The sequence below is a fragment of the Drosophila mojavensis genome, unplaced genomic scaffold, assembly GCF_018153725.1.
Source record: "Drosophila mojavensis isolate 15081-1352.22 unplaced genomic scaffold, ASM1815372v1 contig_80, whole genome shotgun sequence".
NCBI lineage: Eukaryota > Metazoa > Arthropoda > Insecta > Diptera > Drosophilidae > Drosophila > Drosophila mojavensis.
In genome coordinates, this window is record NW_025318906.1 from 5,761,130 (window position 1) to 5,783,462 (window position 22,333).

A 22,333-nucleotide genomic window follows, 5' to 3' on the forward strand; every position below is an offset into this window, starting at 1 on the left:
TAGGAAACAGACACCAAGAAGGAGAAAGGGGGATGTTGTTAATGAGCTGCTAAGAGAGAGAGAGAGAGATAGAGAGAGAGAGGTACGGAAATAAGTAGGGACATTGATCGATGTAGAGTACGATAAGATTTTAATTGAAAAATATTCTGCAAAGCAAGTTTGAGAGTATTAAAGCAAGAGAGAAAATACTTATGTTACTTAATTCAAATAAAGTGAAAGTACTATTTGAACAAAAGCCTATTGAGCGCGCAACATTAGCAAACAGCTGGCAACGCTCTTCAACCTGCTTTTCAAATCAGTGCGGTCACACTCAAATCAAGTGGCAGCACTGCAGCCAGGGTTGCGCTGGAACTTGCAAACAATGTCAATCGCTATCGGCAGTCAGAGCAGGTTGAGAAACCATTATAAAATAGCAAAAATTGAAGTGAGATGACGCGAAAAATAAAATCGTCATAAAAATAATTTTAGAAAATAATAATAATAATAATATGTAACGACGCGCAAACGACAATGATAAAACGGTGCAATTGCTAAACGAAATAGAGTCTAAAACGAGAACAAATACTGCGCAGCATAAAAATCCAGCTTCAGGAAAAGAGTCATAAAAATCGATTCTCCAACAAAAAGTCACAGTCCACACAGTCAAGAAACGGCCAAGAGGGAGACTTTTCGCGCGGGCGTCGGTGGAGCGCCCAGTGCTTGTATCTTTTTTTCTCTCTTCTTTTTCGCCTGCTTACTTGCCAAAAGTCCAGCGAAGACACTGCGTGTTCGTGTATGTGTGTGTGCGCGCCTTATATTTGTCTGCAAAAACAAAATCAAATGCAGGATAAACTAATCAACGTAATTAGGAGACAGCAGTAATATAATTTAAGGCAAATATTTAAACGTCTGCCCAAATAATAACGCGTGCAAATACAGTTGAATTCCAGTACACACCAGCCACAACAATAATAAAAATAATAATAGTGTCTACATATGTGAGTGTGTGTGCGTGTGCGTATTTGTGTAATAAATAGCGCAAGTCAAGAATGAAATGGAAACAGCTCCCCCACTACATGACGTACCTCTGCCACAATAATAACAACAACAAATACAGCTATAGCTCCATTTACAGTTACTTTTAGGCGTGTGCGTGGCGCTAATTGAAACGCTCACTATTCCAGGCTCTCTAGCGCCCATCCTCCCCCTCGCCTTTGTGACTCACCTGCCTGCCTAACAAAATATATTAGATTGCGTGTCACACACATAATTCTCAGTGAGCTCAATAAAGAGAAGTGAAAAAAAAATACAAAATATCAGCGAACTTAAACAACAAGAATACCGTCCCAGCCATATCCCTTTATGCGTATATATATATATGTATATGTATTGAGTTTTGGTGGTTGCATGATTCACCCACTGAACTACTCAAAGCATAGGCGTCAAAGCGTCTAATTAAAAGTGAGAGTATATATATATTAAAAAGGCCTACAAGATGTCAAGTGATAAGATCAAAGTTGCTGTGCGGGTGCGACCCTTCAATCGGCGCGGTAAGTAATATTGAAAATACAAAAACAAAAAGAAATTGTAACGGTAAAGCTAAAACCAAGTACCCAGCGGTCTGCGTCTATGCAGTAGCTGGCAGGGCTTCCTTTCAGCTTTGTCTCTTTTGTCTGCGCTGCAATCAATAATGCATAAGTCAGCTGAATGTACACACACATATATATGTATGTATGTATGTTTCTCTATATACATATATTTATATGTGTGTTGTATACCTTTATAAAGTGTGCTTGTGCTTGTGCTTGTACTTTATTTTTGGGGATAACAAAATTTGCATAGAGTCGCGAGCTTAGCTGTTTTTCTTTGCCCTTGCTAAGGGTATGACGGAGCAGCACAAACGAGTGTGTGTGTGTGTGTGTGTGTAGGTGTGATTACAAGTGTATTATAAGTAGCACAACACATACAAATAAGCTATATAGTTTATGGCTCTAAGTGGGGTGTTTGGAGTATCTGGAAGTATTTGCCTCTATCCTACTACTACAATTTTTCCACTCAAACTAATCTCTTCCGTTTTCAAGCTATCTTAATGTAACTTGGTGATGTTGACAGCTTTTATATTGTACTCTGCGGATGACTGTACAGTATAAACCTTCTAAAACGTAAACTGGAGCATGGTTGACTAATTGTCAAATCAATATATGTGATTCGGCTGAACTAATATATGTATTATATACTGAAGCAAAGAAACATATAAATATATATAGAATTATATATAATATACTCGAAATATACATTATATACTTATATCTTCAATACTTGTTCTTAACCAAGTTAATCTCTTATATCTTAGCAAACATCTTGACAAAACCTTGACAATTATAAATATGTTTGTCGCCGTTAGCGCTATCAAAATTATATAAATACATAAAAGTTGGGGTTTTTCCTAAAAATATGCATATTTGATAAACTTAAATCCTTGGAGCTCTACTAATTTTTGAAATGTGTGCGATTTATCATCGATATTTGCTATATTTAGTATAGAAAAATATATATGCCGGAAGTAAAGCTTTAAGAAGTGTTAGTCATATATCAACTAGGGTATTTCGACTTCGTTAGCCCTTCAGTATAGATGGGTTTTGCGTTCTTGTTTCTCATGCAAATGCTGTTTCCTTTGCAAAGGTCGCCTCGTTTTTCAATGCAACGCCAGCAACTTTTTTTTTTTTGCAATGGCCAGCCTTGCAGAGCGTCTAACTGACTGGCTAACTGACTGACTGAGTGAGTGAGTGAGTGAGTGACTGGCTGGCTGTCGTAACAAACGCTTTACATTTCCAGCTAATTTTTCATGAGGTGAAAATGACGACGCGAGTGTTGCAAGTGCTGCAAGCAAAGCAAAGCAAAGCACAGCAAAGGCAATTGCAAATATATATAAAAGCCAAACATCGCGTTTCCACTTGGCCAATGTCAACGGCGATCATTCATTTGGCTTATCCATGACTCACACACAAACATACTCATACACACACACACACACACAGTCAGTAGGCAATGCAACGGAAATGTGGACTCTATGGGGGGAGGGAGACTCTGCAGCGGCATTCAATTTGCGCCCCTTTGGCAAGTGGAAGTCATTTGCCATTTGCCATTTACTTTTCGCATGTGTTTTTTATTTTTTTTTTACTTATTTATTTTGTATTCTGTATTTTGTCATGTTTTGTGTATCGCTGGTTCCTTTTGCTCTGCTTCCATCTGCTGCTATTTCCACTCACACTCACACAGTCACTTCTTTATTAGGGGCCGCTTTATGTCATGCCCCCCTCTATGCGCTTGATTCACTCTCAAGTCATGGGAGAGAGAGAGAGCGAATATGTGTGTGTACATGTGTGAATGTGTGAATGTCCGATTGATAAGCGGAACAAGGTACATTCATACATAGTTATGCGCGTCACTCTTATCGGCCTGTTGATAAGGACTGATATACACGCATATTTGTACTATTAATATTTAGTATAATATACTATATAGCCATATTTATTACACACGTAATCGCTTAGTTTTTCCCATCAATTTTTTTTTGTAATTAATTTGCTTTTGACATCTTACGCATCGTTCCGCTTTTCGGCCATATTGCTGTTGACGAACGACCTCTTCATAAGTCACAAAGCGTAAAGTAAAAACTTTATAGAAATACACACATACACATAATTCACAGCAAACACACACACACAGACACACATTGAGGTAACGCAAACAGTTGCGCTTGAAATGAAGTCACAGCGCGAAAGCAACCAAAAAGCTTAACCTGTTTTTCCCTGCCTGCTGACCAAATGTCTATCCAAATCTCTCTATGTGTGTGTGTGTGAGTGAGTGTGCGTTGGTGTGTATATGTTAATTTCAACATTGTACAATGGCAAACGCGTCTGCCACAGTTTCAGGTTAAGTTGAAGAAATGTCCAAATCAACTGAACTGAACAGCGAATCAAAACGCTTCAGCCTCAGCTGGCCAACTGACCAAAACTCAATTCACAATTGGGGGCAGCCCATCAAATAATTTATAGCAATCCACTGTTACGGCCAACACACACACACACACAGAGAGACGCACAGAAGCCACAACAACTCGTTGATGGGCCCTGTTGATGTGTGTCCTTTGTGGTTTCTCCAACATTCTCAATATCTCAACTCTGGCTGCTCTGCCCTGGCCTGGCCTTTGGCCAATGTCCTGCGTGTCATGTCGGCTTTGGTTTTGCAACGGAAGTGACTGTTGTGTGTATGTGTGTGTGTGTGTGTGTTTTGTATGCACGCAGATGTTAGCCATATGCATGTAAAGTACAGTAAAGCCTGGCCAAGGCAAATCACTTCTCGCGAAACGTTTACAATTTAATTTGAGGTCATATGAACATATTTGAGTACAATTTATAAAACATCTAGAAAACTTGTTACATTATCCACTAAATTTCTTTCGGTGAGCTGCTTGTGTGCTCAGTTGGAGCTATGCCCCAGTAGAGTTTATATGCAGCTATGTTTAATAATTCATAATATAGGTCTACCCACCGACCTGTTTTGGGGGAGTTGGGCGAAATGTGTACCAGACTTGACTTGAATATGTATGTGCTACTTATACCAGAGAGCCACACAACAAATGGCATGTCTTTAGCTATTCTAGTTTACGAGTTCGATGAGGTTGAATAGAGAAATAGGCCCATCAATATGCTATAACTAGTCAGCGCTTACAGCAAGTGGGAGCTATTCAACTATTAGGTAAACTACAGTTAGTTACTAATTAAGTTGAATTACTAATCTCTAATGGCTTCACTGTACTTTGGGCACTTTATGACCTGCATGCGGCAGGATGTCTGTTGGCCCTTTCATTGTTTGGCTCGCTTACGTGCAGAGGACAATGGCCAGCCGTGACGGGCTGAAATATTTTAGCAAATTCCACTTCTATTTTTATTGCGGTGTTTTATCCGTGTTTAGCTCTAAGTTGTAAATATTTCAGACCAGAATATTTATTGCGCTGCACGTTTTAGGCAACAGTCGGTTTTTTGTTGTAGTTGCTGTCGTTTCTGAAATTGCAATTATTTGAAAGGTTCGCGTTTTTATTTATGTACATAAAGATTGCGCTAAGGCATTGGACTTGCCATTACATACAAAGAAATATATATACTATATACTATATACATATATAGTCATTTATCGCTCGATTATACAATGTACAGACATAATGTATACATGTGTATATACAATAATATTCCACTTATTGTTGTTATAATTTCGCACATATGTACGAAATCAGCCAGCAACCGGCTGTACATATCTATCATATATAAATTCTATATACATTTAGTTAATATATATACATTTTTTTCCATTGCTATTCTGAACTCGTTATCAACCTTGGGCTGAAAATAACTTGAATTCCACTTAACATATACACATTACATGCATTATAATATATGTATATCAATTTTTATAATATTCATCTAATTCGTTTTACAGAAATTGAATTGGGTACAAAATGCATTGTCGAAATGGAGAAACAGCAAACGATTTTGCAAAATCCGCCAACATTGGAAAAGATGGAAAGGTAAGCTAATTAATCTTGGCATAGTTGTTGTTGTTGTTCAGACCCCCTCACTGTTTAATTCTGATTCATGCAGAAAACAACCAAAGACATTTGCATTCGATCACTGCTTCTACTCACTGAATCCCGAAGATGACAGCTTTGCGTCACAGGAGACGGTTTTCGATTGTGTGGGACGTGATATACTGGATAATGCATTTCAGGGCTATAATGCATGCATCTTCGCCTACGGCCAGACAGGTAAGTGTATAAAGCTGTAAGACATCAACACAAACGTGACTCACAATGTCATTTCACTCTCTCTTTCTCCCTCTCTATCTGTGTTTCTCTTGATAGGCTCTGGCAAATCGTACACAATGATGGGCTCACAGGAGAACAAGGGCATTATACCGCGCCTCTGCGACAAACTCTTCTCAGCCATAGCGAACAAATCGACACCGGAACTCATGTACAAAGTGGAGGTATCCTATATGGAGATCTACAATGAGAAAGTGCACGACCTGCTCGATCCCAAGCCCAACAAGCAGTCGCTGAAGGTGCGCGAACATAATGTTATGGGCCCCTATGTGGATGGGCTGTCGCAGCTGGCTGTCACATCGTATCAGGATATAGACAACCTCATGACCGAGGGCAACAAATCGCGTACGGTGGCTGCCACCAACATGAATGCCGAATCATCGCGTTCCCATGCCGTCTTCTCAGTCGTGCTAACACAAATACTCACCGACCAGGCAACCGGCGTCAGTGGAGAGAAAGTTTCGCGCATGTCTCTGGTCGATTTGGCTGGTTCCGAGCGTGCGGTCAAAACGGGCGCCGTTGGTGATCGACTCAAGGAAGGCTCCAATATTAACAAGTGAGCTATAGCTATAAAGATCTCTATCTATCTTTGTTAACTCTGTTCCTATATGTTCTTCCAGATCGCTGACCACCCTGGGCCTGGTCATTTCCAAGCTGGCCGATCAAACGAACGGCAAGAAAGGCGGCAACGATAAATTTGTGCCCTATCGAGATTCCGTGCTGACCTGGTTGCTGAAAGACAACCTCGGCGGCAATTCCAAAACAGTTATGGTGGCCACCATTTCCCCCTCGGCAGACAACTATGAGGAGACCCTGTCCACACTGCGATATGCGGATCGAGCCAAGCGCATTGTCAACCATGCTGTGGTCAATGAGGATCCCAATGCACGTATTATTCGTGAACTTCGTCATGAAGTGGAGACGTTGCGTAGCATGCTGAAGCATGCCACAGGTTCGCCCGTGGGTGATGTCCAAGACAAGTTGGCCGAGAGTGAGAATTTGATGAAGCAAATATCGCAAACATGGGAGGAGAAGCTGGTGAAAACGGAGCGCATACAAAACGAGCGACAGCAGGCGCTGGAGCAAATGGGCATCAGTGTGCAAGCCAGCGGCATTAAGGTCGAGAAGAACAAGTACTACCTGGTCAATTTAAACGCAGATCCGTCCCTCAACGAACTCTTGGTTTACTACCTGAAGGTAGGCTCTACTTGCCTTGATATTTGAAAGTCCACTTAAGCCTTTAATTCATTCCAGGAACGCACGCTAATTGGCGGTCGCAGCATCAGTGGCCAGCAACCGGATATACAGCTGTCGGGTCTTGGTATACAGCCGGAGCATTGTGTGATCACCATCGAAGACAGCGGCTTGTTTATGGAGCCCGTGCAGGGTGCACGCTGCTTTGTTAATGGATCTGCTGTGGTGGAGAAGACGCCCCTGCAGAATGGTGATCGTATTTTGTGGGGCAATCATCACTTTTTCCGAGTCAACTCGCCCCGGATCGGCAATAATACCAGCATGTGCGCCTCGGAGCCACAGACACCAGCGCAGCTCATCGATTACAATTTTGCACGCGATGAGATAATGCAGAATGAGCTGAGCAATGATCCCATACAGACGGCAATTGCACGCCTCGAGCGGCAGCATGAGGAAGACAAACAGGTGGCGCTGGAGAAGCAGCGACAGGAGTACGAACGTCAATTCCAGCAATTGCGTAATATACTCTCACCCAGCACACCTTACGCACCGTATGCGCCCTACGATCCGCTACGCATGGGCAAGGTAACGCCCAATACGCCCACCTCGCAAATGAGAGTGGAGAAATGGGCACAGGTAAGAGTTGAAAGTAAACTTCGAAATATGTATGTGTATGACTACAAATTTTTTTTTTTTTTTTTTTTTTTTTTTTTTTAATATAGTTTTATTGCAGCTTTTGTCGTAAACTCTATGGCGCATTTGTAAGGGTACCTTAACTAATGGAGTGGCTAAATGCCTTTATTGCAAAAAGTTACTTTAATTTAATTTAATTTAGGTCACTTCTCAGGTCTAGGGGATGCGATCTTTTCAGCCTTCTGTTGATAGTATTGGTGGCTAAATTGGCTGCAAGCTGGGTTGGGTGGGCGGATATTCTGTCCGCGTATCTTGTGCTGTGTCGGCCAATGAGCTCAGCAATTGTCGGCATCTGGAGGTCGGTGTGCAGGGTTTCATTTTTGACGTACCATTCGGCTCCGGTCCAAGTCCTTAGTGCTTTGTTTTGTGTGGTCTGGACTTTATTTATGTTTGTTTTTTGCAGCAGACCCCCATAAAGGCATTGCGTAAGTGAAAACAGGTGCCACTATTGAGTTGTAAATGTGCCTCTTGCTTCGTAGTGACAGAGGGCTGTCGCTTCTTAGCATCCAGTCGAGTTTTTTTAATTTGTATTTGCACTTTTTGACTGTCTCACTTATGTGCGGGCCATAGGTCAGTCTCTTATCCAGAGTGACTCCCAGGTACTTCACCTTGTTTGCCCGTGGTATTGGAGCTCCTAGAGTCACTTCGGGGCAGGCTCCCCTTCTGGTTGCGAATGTGATGTGCGTGGACTTTTGGGCGTTGATTCCGATGCTCCAGCGAGTTAGCCACCGATTGAGATCGTGCAAGTAATCTTGCATTTGACTAGAGGCTACTTCGGGCGATTTATTGCGACTCAGTATGGCTGTATCATCTGCGTACGTCGCTATAAGCGTGTCGCTGTTACTGGGAGGCAACGGCATGTCTGCGGTGTAAAAGTGTATATAATGTTGGCCCAAGCACACTACCTTGGGGCACGCCTGCTCTAACTGGTCGACTCGAGGATTTTGCGTGTCCTTTTAGGACCTTGAAGCTTCTTCCTGTCAAGTAAGAGGCCAGCAACTTGAATTGGGAGACAGGTAAGGCTTTCCCTGATCTTGTCAAGGAGACCCAGATGCCACACCCGGTCGAATGCCTGCTTGACATCGAGAAAAACTGCGGAGCAGTATTCCTTGTTTTCGAACGCGCCAAGAATGTGGTTGATCACACGATGCACTTGCTCTGGCGTTCCGTGCTGCCTCCTGAAGCCGAATTGATGCTCCGGTATGATTGTTCTTCGACTCAGCTCATTCAGTACTCTTCGCAGAAGTATTCTTTCGAATACTTTAGAGAGTACCGGTAGCAAGCTGATAGGTCTGTAGGAAGCAATTTCCTTTTCGGGTTTACCAGGTTTCAGGATCATGATTATTTCAGCACGTTTCCAGCAGGACGGAAAGTGCTGAGTGCGAAGGATAGCGTTGCATAGTACTACAAAGTAATCAATAGCTGAATCAGGCAATGCCCTGATAACTTTCGCATCTATTCGGTCGTGTCCAGGCGCCTTTTTTGCTTTTACAGCTTTCAACTGCTTGAGAACCTCTGCCTTTGTGCATGCTTCTATGGGGATACCTTCTGGGGTAGGAGAGTTCACAGTCCTTCTGATGCTATCAAGATCTGATTGCTCGGTAGTTAGGAGCGGCGAGAATTGCTCATATAAGTGGTCAGCAAAGGCTTCGGCTTGCGCTTCATCTCCAGTAAGCCACTCACCCGTAGCACTCAGGATGGGGTGACGACGCAGAGGCTGCCTTTTAATATTGCGCGTATATCGCCATAGCTGAAATTCCGCCCCAGCTGGAGTATCTGCTCGTTCAAGCGCCTCTCTAATACGCGTACATTGCATGTGGGCCAGGGCAACTTTGAGCTGTCTGGTGGCTTCGTTGTATCTGCTTTTGTCGCTGGCTATACGCGTTCTGATCCAGCGGCTCCTTGTCCATCGTTTGTATTCAAGCAGATTTTGAACGTGCGGGGTGAGAGGAGTGCTGTAGTGCGAGTGCTTTTGAATGTGAGCAGCCGGTGCAGCTAGCAGCGCTGCCTCTGTTATAGCATCTTGCATTCTATTTGCTGCGTGCTCTACGTCTTCTGCAGTGCGGAGTTCTATTTCCGGGTGCAGTGAGGAGTGTAGAGTGAGCTTGAAGGTTGCTAGATCCGACCCAGCGGGAAGAAGGCGTTGTCTGATCGGGAAAGGTTGTGGGTGAGCGTGGACGGTGACTATCAGCGGAAGATGATCTGAAGACAGATCGAGACATTCTTCGATGCTCAAGAGTCTGTCACCTATTCCCCTGTAGATGGCGAAGTCTATTGCAGAGGGATGGTGTCCGTTTATTGGGTAGCGTGTGGGAGCTCCCGTGGCCAGGATGGAGTATTGTGCGCTTTGAATTGCGTCGAATATTGTCTCTCCGCGTTGGTTCGCTCTGCTGCTGCCCCAAAATGGATGCCAACCATTCCAGTCGCCTCCAATTAGCGTTTTTTGGTTTCTTCGATTGATGATCTGTGCGATGTCTTGTACGCGGAGATCTGCGTTGGGCGGGCAGTATATCGATGCGATTTCAATCTCGCCAATTGATGTAGAAAGGCAAATGGCAGAGGATTGGAGTGTAGCGTCTGAGAGTTGAGTCGATGGTGTGTGTGCCAGAGTTGAGCGGATAAGCAGCGACGATCCTCCAAAACTGTTTGCTCCACCACCATGAGCGTGATAGTGTTCGTATCCAAAGATTTTTAGCGTGGGACATTCACGTGTTTCTGCAATCAGCATGACATCGATGTTTCTCCGTGATAGGAAGACGGCTAATTCTTGAGCCTTGCTGCACAGGCCATTAGCGTTCCATATGCCCACGCGAAGCGACATTATTTGGAGCTGAGTTTTGTTATGAGAGCCATAAGGCTGGTCAAGACATTTGCTTGCTGGGCTTGCAGCTCTCGCATTGCTTTGATTTCAGCATTAATGACGTCAAATTGTCGCTGCTGCTGTTGAAGAAGCTCAATAATAGCTGGATCGGGCTTATTAGATGCTGGCTGGGCTTTTTCTCCTCTAGCAGCTTGGGCGTATGTTAGTCCGCTAGTGGGCACTGTAGTGGGCAATGTTAGGAATCCTTTATCAGCCCAGCGCGGGGCAGCGTTGAACGTTTGTGCCGGGTTACGTTTTTGCGCGGGAGCCTGTGCCTTTAGGAGTCGCTTGTAGACGAGGCAGCCTCTGTAGTTCGCCGGGTGTTGTTCTTCGCAGTGAGCACAGATTGGAGGTTGGTCCCTTGCTCGCAGACAATCCTTGGAGGAATGTTGGCCGGCGCATCGCACACATCTGGGAGCCTTGTGGCAGTAGCGCTGTGTGTGCCCAAATTCCTGGCAACGGTGACATTGCGTGAGGTCATTGAATTTCCTCGGGAGCTCAACCGTGCATCTCTGACGAGCTATAATGCGAAGATCGTGTACTTGCTTGTTGTTTGTAGCCTGCGCCAGATCCACAAAAAATATATTTAACGGCGTTTTGTCAATCCGACTGAGCGGGTTAAATACATTAACAACTGTATGCCCTTTCAGACAGATATCTGACTTTATCTGGTCTACGTCCGTGCTTGAGTGCAGTCCTTTTACGCAGACTCGGTAGGGCTTATCTTCCTTCAGCTGGTAGCAATGGAACTGCAGTCCTATCTTTGAGAGGTGCTTTACCACCGCCCGGTAGTCATCGCTGCAATTAGTAAGGACTCCAATATTGTTCCTTTTGGGCTTAATTACATACGATTTGGGGTCGATGACTTCGTCAATGACTTGTTGAAGTTTGGCAACGGATTTAATGTCCGGGCACCAAATAGGGGGCGGTCGAGACTTGGGTTTTTCGGCTGGCTGCTGATCGTCAGCATTTGCGGTCACTTCCATTTCGCAATCTTCTTCGTCATCTTGATCAAGAAGTGCAAATTTGTTCTGTCTTGCTGCCGCAGCTTTGCTAGTGCTCGGTTGGTCGAGCACAGAAGATTTTTCTAGCTGCTCCAGGTGAGCTTAACTGCTTGCGTTTTATGCTTGATGCTTTCGGTCCTTGGATGGATGTCACATCAATTTTCTTCAGGGACGAATCACTGCTTCTGGCACGTATTTCAGCCATACGTGCATCAAGTCTGCTCTGCATTACTGCCTTAATCCTTTCGGATTCTGCTGCTAGACTGTCAGTAGTCATCTCTCTTTTATATTACTTCGCCCTAGAAGTATGCTATATTTCTTGGGTGATGACGATTCCAAAGACACAAACCAGTTGAGCTTCCTTGCAAAAGCCCAGCTAATTTGCTCAGCTGGTTGCCCAGCTGTTTTGATCGTGGCCTCCGGTGTGTGACCGGGGCTCCTCTTTGCAATTTCGCTGGCACAAAAGTAGTTTTGACGTCTTTTGCTGTATCCACGTTCACCGCGTCTTGGAGAAGACACTGCAGCAGCACTTCAACACTGTTAGGAGGTTTGTGATATATTTGTATCGAAATTTCTTTAACTTCACTTTACTTTTGCAGAACGCGTATGTACACTTTGAGGGCTTACACACGTGTGTGACTACAAATTGTCTCTGCTTTTAGGAACGTGATGAAATGTTCAGACGTTCGTTGGGTCAGCTAAAAACCGACATTATGCGAGCCAATTCGTTGGTGCAGGAGGCCAACTTTCTGGCCGAGGAAATGGAGAAGAAAACAAAATTCTCGGTGACCTTGCAAATTCCGCCAGCAAATTTGAGTCCAAATCGACGGCGTGGAGCTTTTGTCAGCGAACCCGCAATTCTGGTGAAACGCACAAATTCGGGCAGCCAAATCTGGAGCATGGAGAAGCTGGAGAACAAACTGATAGACATGCGTGAGATGTACCAAGAGCACAAGGAGCGCATACTTAACGGACTGGTGCGTGGCTATTCATTTACTGCATCACATTTTCCATTTTTTTGTCTCTCGTACTAACCATGAAACTTTGTGTATAATTCGCACACGCATTCAATTAACCCTTGATACAGCCCCTTATCGAGACATTCTCAGATGATGAATTCGATGACAAGGTAATTTATAAGTCCCCACTCCATGAAACACACAATCTAGTCATAACATAACCAATCGAAGTCCATGGATGTATATACTTTAAACTTATGCTGTGTTGCATTTGCAGGACGAGGACAGCGGCAAGCCACAGGATCCGTTCTATGAGTCGCAGGAGAATCACAATCTCATTGGTGTGGCCAATGTCTACTTGGAAGTGCTGTTCCACGATGTCAAGCTGGACTATCATACGCCCATCATTAGTCAACAGGGCGAGGTGGCAGGTCGTCTGCAGGTGGAAATTCAACGTGTTGCTGGCCAAATGCCGCAGGATCGGATGTGCGAATCGGTGTCGGAGACCTCGTCGGCAGATTCGCGAGATGAATACGATGATCCCGTGGATCCGATGGCCAATCAAATCACTTGCCGAGTGACCATCAAATGCGCCTCCGGACTGCCTCTCTCGCTATCCAACTTTGTCTTTTGCCAGTACACGTTCTGGGGCCACCAGGAGGTGGTGGTGCCTGTGATCAATGCCGAATCGACAACGCATGATCAGAATATGGTATTCAAATTCGAGCACACTAAAGACTTCACGGTTAACATCAACGAGGAGTTCTTGGAGCATTGCATCGAGGGCGCACTTTCCATTGAGGTCTGGGGACATCGTAGTGCTGGCTTCTCCAAGTCCAAGGGCTGGGAGGTGGAGCAGCAACAGGCCAAGGCACGATCCCTTGTCGATCGCTGGGCGGAACTCTCGCGTAAAATCGAGCTGTGGGTGGAAATACACGAGCTAAACGATAATGGCGAATACTCACCCGTGGAGGTTACCAACCGCAATGAGGTTCTCACCGGAGGCATCTACCAGCTGCGCCAGGGTCAGCAGCGTCGTGTCAATGTGCGGGTCAAGCCTGTGCAGAACTCTGGCACGTTGCCCATCATCTGTCAGTCGATAGTCAATGTGGCCATCGGCAGTGTGACTGTGCGTTCACGGTTACAGCGACCGCTGGACTCCTACCAGGAGGAGGATTTGACAGTGCTGCGCGAAAAGTGGAGCGAGGCGCTGGGTCGCCGTCGCCAATACTTGGATCAGCAAATACAGATGCTTATCAAGAAGGAGGAGAAGAACGAGCAGGAACGCGAACGCGAGCTTAGCCTGGTGCATCAGTGGGTCTCGCTGACCGAGGAGCGCAATGCCGTGCTGGTGCCGGCACCTGGATCAGGCATACCAGGCGCTCCCGCCTCCTGGGATCCACCCGCTGGCATGGAGCCGCATGTGCCCGTGCTGTTTCTCAATCTAAACGGCGATGATCTCTCCGCGCAAAATACAAACGATGAGCTGTCCATAGCGGGCATCAATTCCATTCTCTCCAAGGAGCATGGCCATAGATTCTATACCCTGCAAATCCTGCAGCATCTGGACAAGGATGTGTGCTGCGTGGCCAGCTGGGACTCCTCCATGCACGACAGTCAAGCGCTGAACCGCGTGACCGAAGCCAACGAACGCATCTATCTAATATTGCGCACCACAGTGCGTCTATCGCATCCGGCGCCCATGGATCTGGTGCTGCGCAAGCGTCTCAGCATAAACATCAAAAAGGGACAGACGCTAACCGACCGACTGAAGAAGTTCCGGCTGGTGCGCGGCGAGAATGCGATTTGGCAGAGCGGCGTCACCTACGAAGTAGTGTCAAATATACCCAAGGCCTCTGAGGAGCTGGAGGATCGCGAATCATTGGCACAGCTAGCAGCTAGTGGCGATGATTGTTCCGCCTGCGATGGCGAGACCTATATAGGTGAGCAATTCATTTATAGAGTGAATAAGTTCATATTCATATTTTATTTTACTTTCGCAGAGAAATACACGCGTGGCGTCTCGGCTGTGGAGAGCATTTTGATCTTGGATCGCTTGCGCCAAAGCGTGGCCGTCAAGGAACTGGAGACGGCGCACGGACAGCCGCTCTCGATGCGCAAGACAGTCAGCGTGCCGAACTTCTCGCAGGTATGTGATGGCGCCTAAGCAGGCTAAGCGCATTCGCAACAGCTCAAAGTGCTAAGCTTCTCGTGCCTTTTGTGCTTACACCTTGCCACCCCAAGCAGCCGCTAGCAAAATTTTAACTTGTACAATTTACAAATATTTGACTAAAAACCGCAATTCTTTCTCTTTTCACAATCTCTATGCGCTTTCACCAAAAATCTAACTAATATATCTAACCCAACAACAATTATGTTGTTCACACCGCACACTAAAAATATCAAATTTCAAAACTAACCAAAATTTGGCGCGCCTAACCAAACTGCAATTGTATATTGATGTTATCTAAAAAAAAAAAAAAAAAATCTATATGTTTGTGCGTGTACATATTTAACTGCCCTGTGCTGTGTATACAACATCAAAAAACTAAACGCTTTTCACTGCGCACACAGACGGTCAAAGAAACCACCACAACCGGGAGTGTAAGTAATCTGTGTGCAATGTACTCGAAACACTATGTAAACTATGCTTTCTAGAGATAATTGCAATACTTTTCCTCTACTACTTTCGGCAATCTCTATGTGTGTGCCTCTCTCTGTGTGTATGTGTGTGTGTGTGTGTGTTTGTATCTCTCTCTCTCTATTTGTTTTTGTTTCGTATTTTGTTTATATTTGTATTTCCTGCTCCCAAGATTTGTTTGTGCGCGTTCGCCGGTTGTGTTTGGCTTAATTTGATTCTCATTATGATTTTTGATTTGTTTTACTTTATTTATTTTTTATTTTCAACATTCTTTTCATATACGTTTGTTAAATAACATTTGTTATGAATATGCTAAATTAAATACACGCTATTTGTGATGCTAAGAAACTCATGAATAAAATTATGCAGATCATGCGGTTCGATGCCTCCATGGAGTCGCTGCTCAATGTGGGTCGCTCCGAGTCCTTTGCGGATCTCAACAACACAGCGCTGGGCAACAAATTCACACCAGGTATGTTATTTGATATTATATGCTTATCTATTTATGCTGTTTACTTAACTAATGGACCACGCCTTGTTCTGCAGCACACAGCGGCGCCGGCGGAGCAGGAGCTGCAGGCGTTGGCAACGGCGGCATTATACGCAATCGGCATAGCTTTGGCGGCAAGGGCAGCAGCGACGACTCCCCAGGGAAAGCCTTCGGCATTGGTATGTATATTGAAATGGCAGTCTAGCATATAGCGAAAGCTATAAACAACAATTTTATTTCGAAACTCACCTTTAATTTTGAGCAACTTTTTCCAAACGTTTACAAAAAAAAAAACCATATAATCAAAACTAATTTTTGTATCACTACATACATATAATCTCTAACTATAAACAAACTATATATACTATATAGTATTTTTTGCTTATGCGCAGCAACTCAAAAAATCAAAATCAATTTAAAGTGCGATCTAGTTGCTGTCATGCCTTAGAGCAAGGGATTTATCTTTGTTTACGTACATACAATATATATCTGTATATTTCCCTTTGAAAATTGTAATAATTAGCCTTGATTTGATAAGAAGTATATACATATATATATATATATATCTAGCGTACTCTATTATGTATTCGTATTCGTATAACTTGTAGCTGACTTGTACTGACAGTTGACTATAACAAGATAAATCCTTTAAACCAAACTGCTTTTAATATACATTATGCCCAAGCAACGAAAAACAAAAAAACAAAACAAAAATGATTTAAATGCAATTAATGCTTCCAAACTTGTTTCTAAAGTTCAACTTTTGGCTTTTGCTTCAATGCAACACAATAGCAACAACTCTAAACAACAACAAGTAACACAACCACTCGAACTGTTTCGCAACGAGTTCCAGATGCACATTACTCTTACTCTTCACCTGAGCTCCATGCAATTCATCCAGAGCTTATCACATAAATTGACATACCTACATCAATATTGATTGTCCCACATACATATATACATGCAGACAGGCATACATATCTATCATTTGACGCTCTCACATATTTAACACCAACACACGCTCAGATCTCTATCTATTTATTATGTATAACTCGTATGTATGTCTGGTTCTACTTTCATATGTCATATAATGTACTCTCTTCTGTGCTTTCTCAACAACTTGAAACAAATTTGCAAAAACAATTTTGACTATCGTTCAAAATAAAAATATATATACAAAATATATATTCAAACACACACAGGCGCTATACTGTCAGGTAAAGGCTGGCCCCAATGTAAAGTGCATAAATATAAGATTGATTGAAAATACATTAATTGTTAGTTGGCGTTTCAGTTTGTCTGTTGTTCACACAAACACACACTCATACACACATAGACACATGCAGTCGCACAGTCAGCCATGATCGCAAAGAACACAAGCTAAACATAAATGTTGAACTCATTTAATGTACCATATATCATATGTAATAGCCATAATAACTTCCATCATTTTAGCGCCAGGGAGTTGTGTATTTAGTACTACGAATTTAGTTAGTAATTTTGTAGTATTATTGTTAGTTCTGTAACGTTAGCTCTCATTCCCCTCAAAAATAAGAAAATAAAACGACATCTCGTATCATTGAAATACAAAAAAAAACTCTTGACAGTATTAAAGTCTTTATATTACATATTATCAATCATCCATGTTGCATTCATTGTATTTCTTTCATTCCTCAACCACAAATCGAAATCTCTCATGCAAATCCTAATACCAACAACTCTTAACATCATTAAAGTCTTACATATAATCAGATATGTTGCATTCATTGTATTTCGATTTGCTCATTCATTCTATACACTCACACCTACACAATAACTCTCTCTATATCTGTCTCTGTGTCTTCCAATTTACCCCTATTTGGCGCACCATTCACAGCAGCGCACGCATAGCACGATTTTCGAGCAATCAATTTGTTGACCTAGTTCCATATATATATAGTTATTATTCTTAGTAATTCTTATTATCTAGTTAGTGTTTGTGTTGCATTTGTGTGGCGAACTAGTTGCCCGTTGTTCAGCTAGTGCGTTACGTTCTTCTTTTTCGTTTAGTTTTGATTTGTTTTGTTTATCTATTGTATCGCTCATCGAATCTCGTTTGAATCATTGTAACTAAACATACAAAACTACATAATCATTGTCTTCCTTGATACCCGTGGAATGCAGCGCGTCCAACATTTTTGAATCTCAATTTGAACTTGAACACATTGAGAATTGCGCCAACGAAACGTATGTGGTTTGTCTAGCTCTAAGCTGTAGCTAACCTAAAGTTATCCCAGCAGACACTGACTAATCCTTTGCTCTTCTATTCATACAGCATCGCCGGCCACGAGCAAGCTGCTGGGCATGCGCATGACCACGCTGCACGAGGAGCCGCTGGGCGGCCATCGGTCGCTGGATGAGGAGCCCGAGGATAGCTACAGCGATTCGGAATATGCCGCCGAGTATGAGCAGGAGCGGCAGCAGAACAAAAGCCTGGCCACGCGCTCCCGGCTAACTGCCTCCAAGACCATGGACTCGTTCATGGACGTCAGCAGTCATTCCAGTCAGAGCTACTTGAGCTACACATCCAGCGCCAATGCGAATATGAAGCACTTAACTGGTCTGACCACGCTCAGCATGAGCTCGTCCACCAGCAGCGGCTACGGCTCTCAGGCGGTATCCTGCAATAATCTAAGCAACGAGGATATTACCTCCATGCGCTCCATGAGCATTGATGAGACGCCAGGTGAGTGCTGAGCATATATATATATTATGTAAGGGTTTTTACGAACTGGTTAGGCTGGGTACAACTACATATGCTTCTCTTTCGTTTTTTGAAAATTCCACTTGAAGTGCTGCTTAAATTGACTCGAGTTTCGTTTCGAACCCATTTTGAAAGTTTTTTGTGAAAATCCTTAAACTCCTTGAACCCCTCTGTAAATGCAAAATTAGTGCAAAAGTGCTTCAAGTATATATATAAAAAAAAAAATAAAATCAGTTCTATAAACCAAAATCAAGGACTACACATTCATTTAACATATCAATCACACAATATCAATATCAATCACATGGAACGGACATCTGTTACACACACCTGTACTATATATGCCTATTGCTTATAGATTTCGAGCGAAACAATTCCAACTCGCCGCCAAATCGACAGCCGCGCGTCAATCCCTTCCTCAAGGACATGCCAAAAGCCAAAACGCATGAAATTGAGACCAGGAAGCTGCAACAAGTGGCCACGCATCCGTTGGAGCTGCCCAAAGAAACTGCACAAAGCGACGAGGAATGCGAGCAGCAGCTGCAAGCCAATAACAATAACGTGGACAACGGAAAGGTGAGCCAGGAGCAGCAACAGCAGCAACAGTCGGAGATGCCTGTAGACGAGCAAATCACAGACAATCAGAATGGTAACAAAGTGCAGGAGCAGGAGGCAGTGGAGCAGCAGTTGGAGGGCGATGGCATTGTCAAGGAGCAGCTGCCAGCGGGCAAAGTAATGCGGCGCAAGAAGTCATCAACGCAACCACCGAGCAATGGCGACAGCAGCAACAACAACAGCAACAACAACGACAGTAGCAGCAGCAATCACACAAGCCAAGTGACACGCAACAACAACCTGCAACGCGCCTCGGTGGCCAAAATGGAGGGCTTGGGCGCCTATTTGGATGCGAATGCCAGCCTCATGTCGAGCAGCACAGAGGTCGAAGGTGTGTATCATAGAAATGAAAGCAAAATCCGGAGTCGTTCTTTTATTATTCCGTTCTGTTAATAGATGAAGGCAAGGATGCGGATGTGACGCTGCCTGAATGGATTGTGGTGGGTGAATCGGTGCTTATACGTCCGTATAATACCAGCGGCGTGATTAGCTTTGTGGGCACCACACACTTCCAGCCCGGCGCCTGGATCGGCGTTGAGCTGGACACGCCCACGGGCAAGAATGATGGCACCGTACAGGGTATACAGTACTTCCAGTGCAAGCCGAAGCATGGCATCTTCGTGCGTGCCGACAAGTTGCTTCTGGACAAGCGGGGCAGGGCAATGCGCGCCTACAAGGCGGCCGAGAAGAGCAACAGCATTAGCAAAGGTGGGCAGCAAAGCGATATACAATATAGGCGGCGTTGACTCACCCTTACTATTTTGCAGAGATGAGCACCTCGATGAGCGGCTCAATGACGCGATCGAAGAGCCGTGGCGAATCGCTAAATGTGTCAGCGCGCAAATGATTGTATCCGAAATGTTCGCATCAGCTGCAGCGTTGGACTAATTGCAGGCAATCGACGTTGGTTAGCAAAGGAGTGAATACGACTGCAGTGGCAGCAACAACAACGACTGCAACTCCTACAACCTGCCACAGATTGCGTGCAACCAGCAGCGCTGCCGATGCGAACAGCCACGTCAAGAAGTGTTATGCGAATCGACGTTCGACGGCCTTCTAAGGTCGCCAACGATTCCAGATCGTCCAGCAACGAAACAATGCGGAGCATTAACCAATCCATACACCACGCTAGCTTAACTTAACTATCAATTGCACCATATGCCGCAGTTATACACACAAACCCCTACACACACATATAGCACACCTAATCGGACGCTTTGATATGTATGTATGATTTGTACGACGGTGTCTACGGCGACTCTAACTAGCAATTGCAAGAAAAGAAAAAAAAAATTAGATAAGTGGTCGAGCCGTTCTTCTGCCAGCTGCTCGACTCGCTCTTAATGGATTAACTAAGCAAAGCGAAGCGTTTGCGTAGTTGCATTAACCAAGTGCAATACCACAAACACTTTGGATCTATAGACACTTAGTTTCAAATCGTAGCTTATAATTATGTTCGTTCGTGTCTGCGTGAATGTTTCCTAATGACGATTATTATTTTTCAATTCAATTGGTTGCGTTCTCCATAGTTAATTGATCTTTGTTGCTTTTTGATAAAGCAAGAATTTGATTCTGAAACTATATATTTATATTTTTTAATATATATATATGTACGTATATTTTTGTACCGGTTGATTAATTGATTGCCTAGTTTAGTTAAATTGTTTTTTGTATGTACGAAACTTTACTTTATATATTTGTATATCTTGATCTATATATCAATGTGACTTGGTTAATACTACTATGAGCTTATTTTTATTGTTATGGACTGTATTAAAAATATATGAAATCAGTTGTATATAAATATTTATGCTGTAAGTTTTACCAGACATGCAATACTTTTTCTCTATCTCTATATATATAGATATGTATATCTCCCCTTTGATTGAGCTCACATTTTATTTAGCGCATTTATCTATATAGATATATATATGTACCGACAGGAAACCAATACAATATTAGTATATAATAACATATTCCATGTATGCTGCAAGAGAGGCGATTCAAGATTAAGGACTTAATCTTGTATCTTGTTTTCGAGAACAAGAAGCTTGGCATATATGTTAATTGTATTATTTGATGTGATGTATTTATAATTTTTTCCATTTATATGTATATTTAAATAAACTTCATTTTGCTATACACATTTCGTTTTTGTTTATTTCTATTCTCTCTCTTAATTTGCTAATCGATGTGCAATATTTAAGTATTATTAGTTTTATAAATATACATATATCGATCAATGTTGAAGGTTGTGCGACTATGTTTGTGAACCATTAACCAAACACTGATACAGAATGAAAGGCTTGCGTTAGTCCAACAGATTGTGAACAACGTGAAAATAACAAAATGAAAATGAAGCAATAATTGCGTTAAATATTCGATTTTATGTTTAAGATAAATCTATATATTAACAAAAATAAATAAAGTGAAATATGTATATGGAATGATAAAAAACAGCAAACCGGCTGACGAAACGTTTGTACGTAAACGTATCCATCCATCCAACAACCAAGACATCCAAGACACTCCAAACTGAGTCTGAGATAAATTGCAATTTACAAACAAAAAAAAAAAAAAAATATGGAAAAAAAAAACAAAAAATATAAAACTACAACCGACAACAAGCGATTTACACTTAGATACCAAAATTCAAAACCGAATGACTAAATATTGAGTTCAAGAAGTTGAAGAAGAAGAGTAAAAGTAACCCAAATACTGGATCGACTAACAGCCAAGCAGACCCCAGTATATATATACTAATATGCATGAATATATATTAAATATTAGGTATACATATGTATATTTTCGAACTGTGTTTTCTACTTGCATCAACTACCAAAAAAAAAAAAAAAAAAAAAAATATTTACTTGAAAATACGTCCAAAATTGAAAAATTCAAAAGCAAGCTATAATAAACTACAATATATATATACAAATTAAATAATTATTATATATATACTTATATATATATATATATATATGATACACATGAAAAGTCAACTAAAATATCGAATTATAACTTCGGGTTAAGCCGAAGCTTCGCAAAAATATTGAAAATTTAAATTTCTGAATTTCCAAAATGTTCAAAGAGCATTCAAAATAATTTCCAAACAAAAAAAAAAAAGTACTAAATATTTGATGTGTGTGCAATTAATAAGTAGAAGCCGTAATTTGAGTTGAATTTCGAAAGTTTTGGTTACAGAATAGAACTCTCTGATTTTAGCACAAGAATTAATAAAATATTACTGAAATTTAATGCATTTAATAAGCGT

The 22,333-nt window shown here is 42.6% G+C and overlaps 1 protein-coding gene across 4 annotated transcripts; it reads left to right on the forward strand.

Moving 5' to 3' along the window:
* Positions 1 to 384: 384 nt before the first annotated feature.
* Positions 385 to 21,665, forward strand: LOC6578872 (kinesin-like protein KIF13A). 4 transcript variants are annotated; one of them, XM_044010980.1, is made up of 19 exons: positions 385 to 1,529; positions 5,479 to 5,566; positions 5,640 to 5,803; positions 5,900 to 6,416; positions 6,481 to 7,057; positions 7,115 to 7,690; positions 12,274 to 12,588; positions 12,699 to 12,740; positions 12,848 to 14,513; positions 14,574 to 14,719; positions 15,145 to 15,174; positions 15,581 to 15,683; positions 15,758 to 15,880; positions 16,904 to 16,918; positions 17,865 to 17,927; positions 18,016 to 18,426; positions 18,803 to 19,390; positions 19,456 to 19,767; positions 19,827 to 21,665. In XM_044010980.1, exons 1-19 carry the CDS (start codon positions 1,475 to 1,477, stop codon positions 19,904 to 19,906), a joined length of 5,871 nt encoding a protein of 1,956 aa, XP_043866915.1. In that variant the 5' UTR covers positions 385 to 1,474; the 3' UTR covers positions 19,907 to 21,665. The 4 variants fall into 4 exon arrangements, with proteins under 4 accessions (XP_043866915.1, XP_043866916.1, XP_043866917.1 ...); XM_044010981.1 differs by lacking the exon at positions 16,904 to 16,918 and having other exon boundaries at positions 386 to 1,529; XM_044010982.1 differs by lacking the exons at positions 16,904 to 16,918; positions 17,865 to 17,927 and having other exon boundaries at positions 386 to 1,529.
* Positions 21,666 to 22,333: the final 668 nt, after the last annotated feature.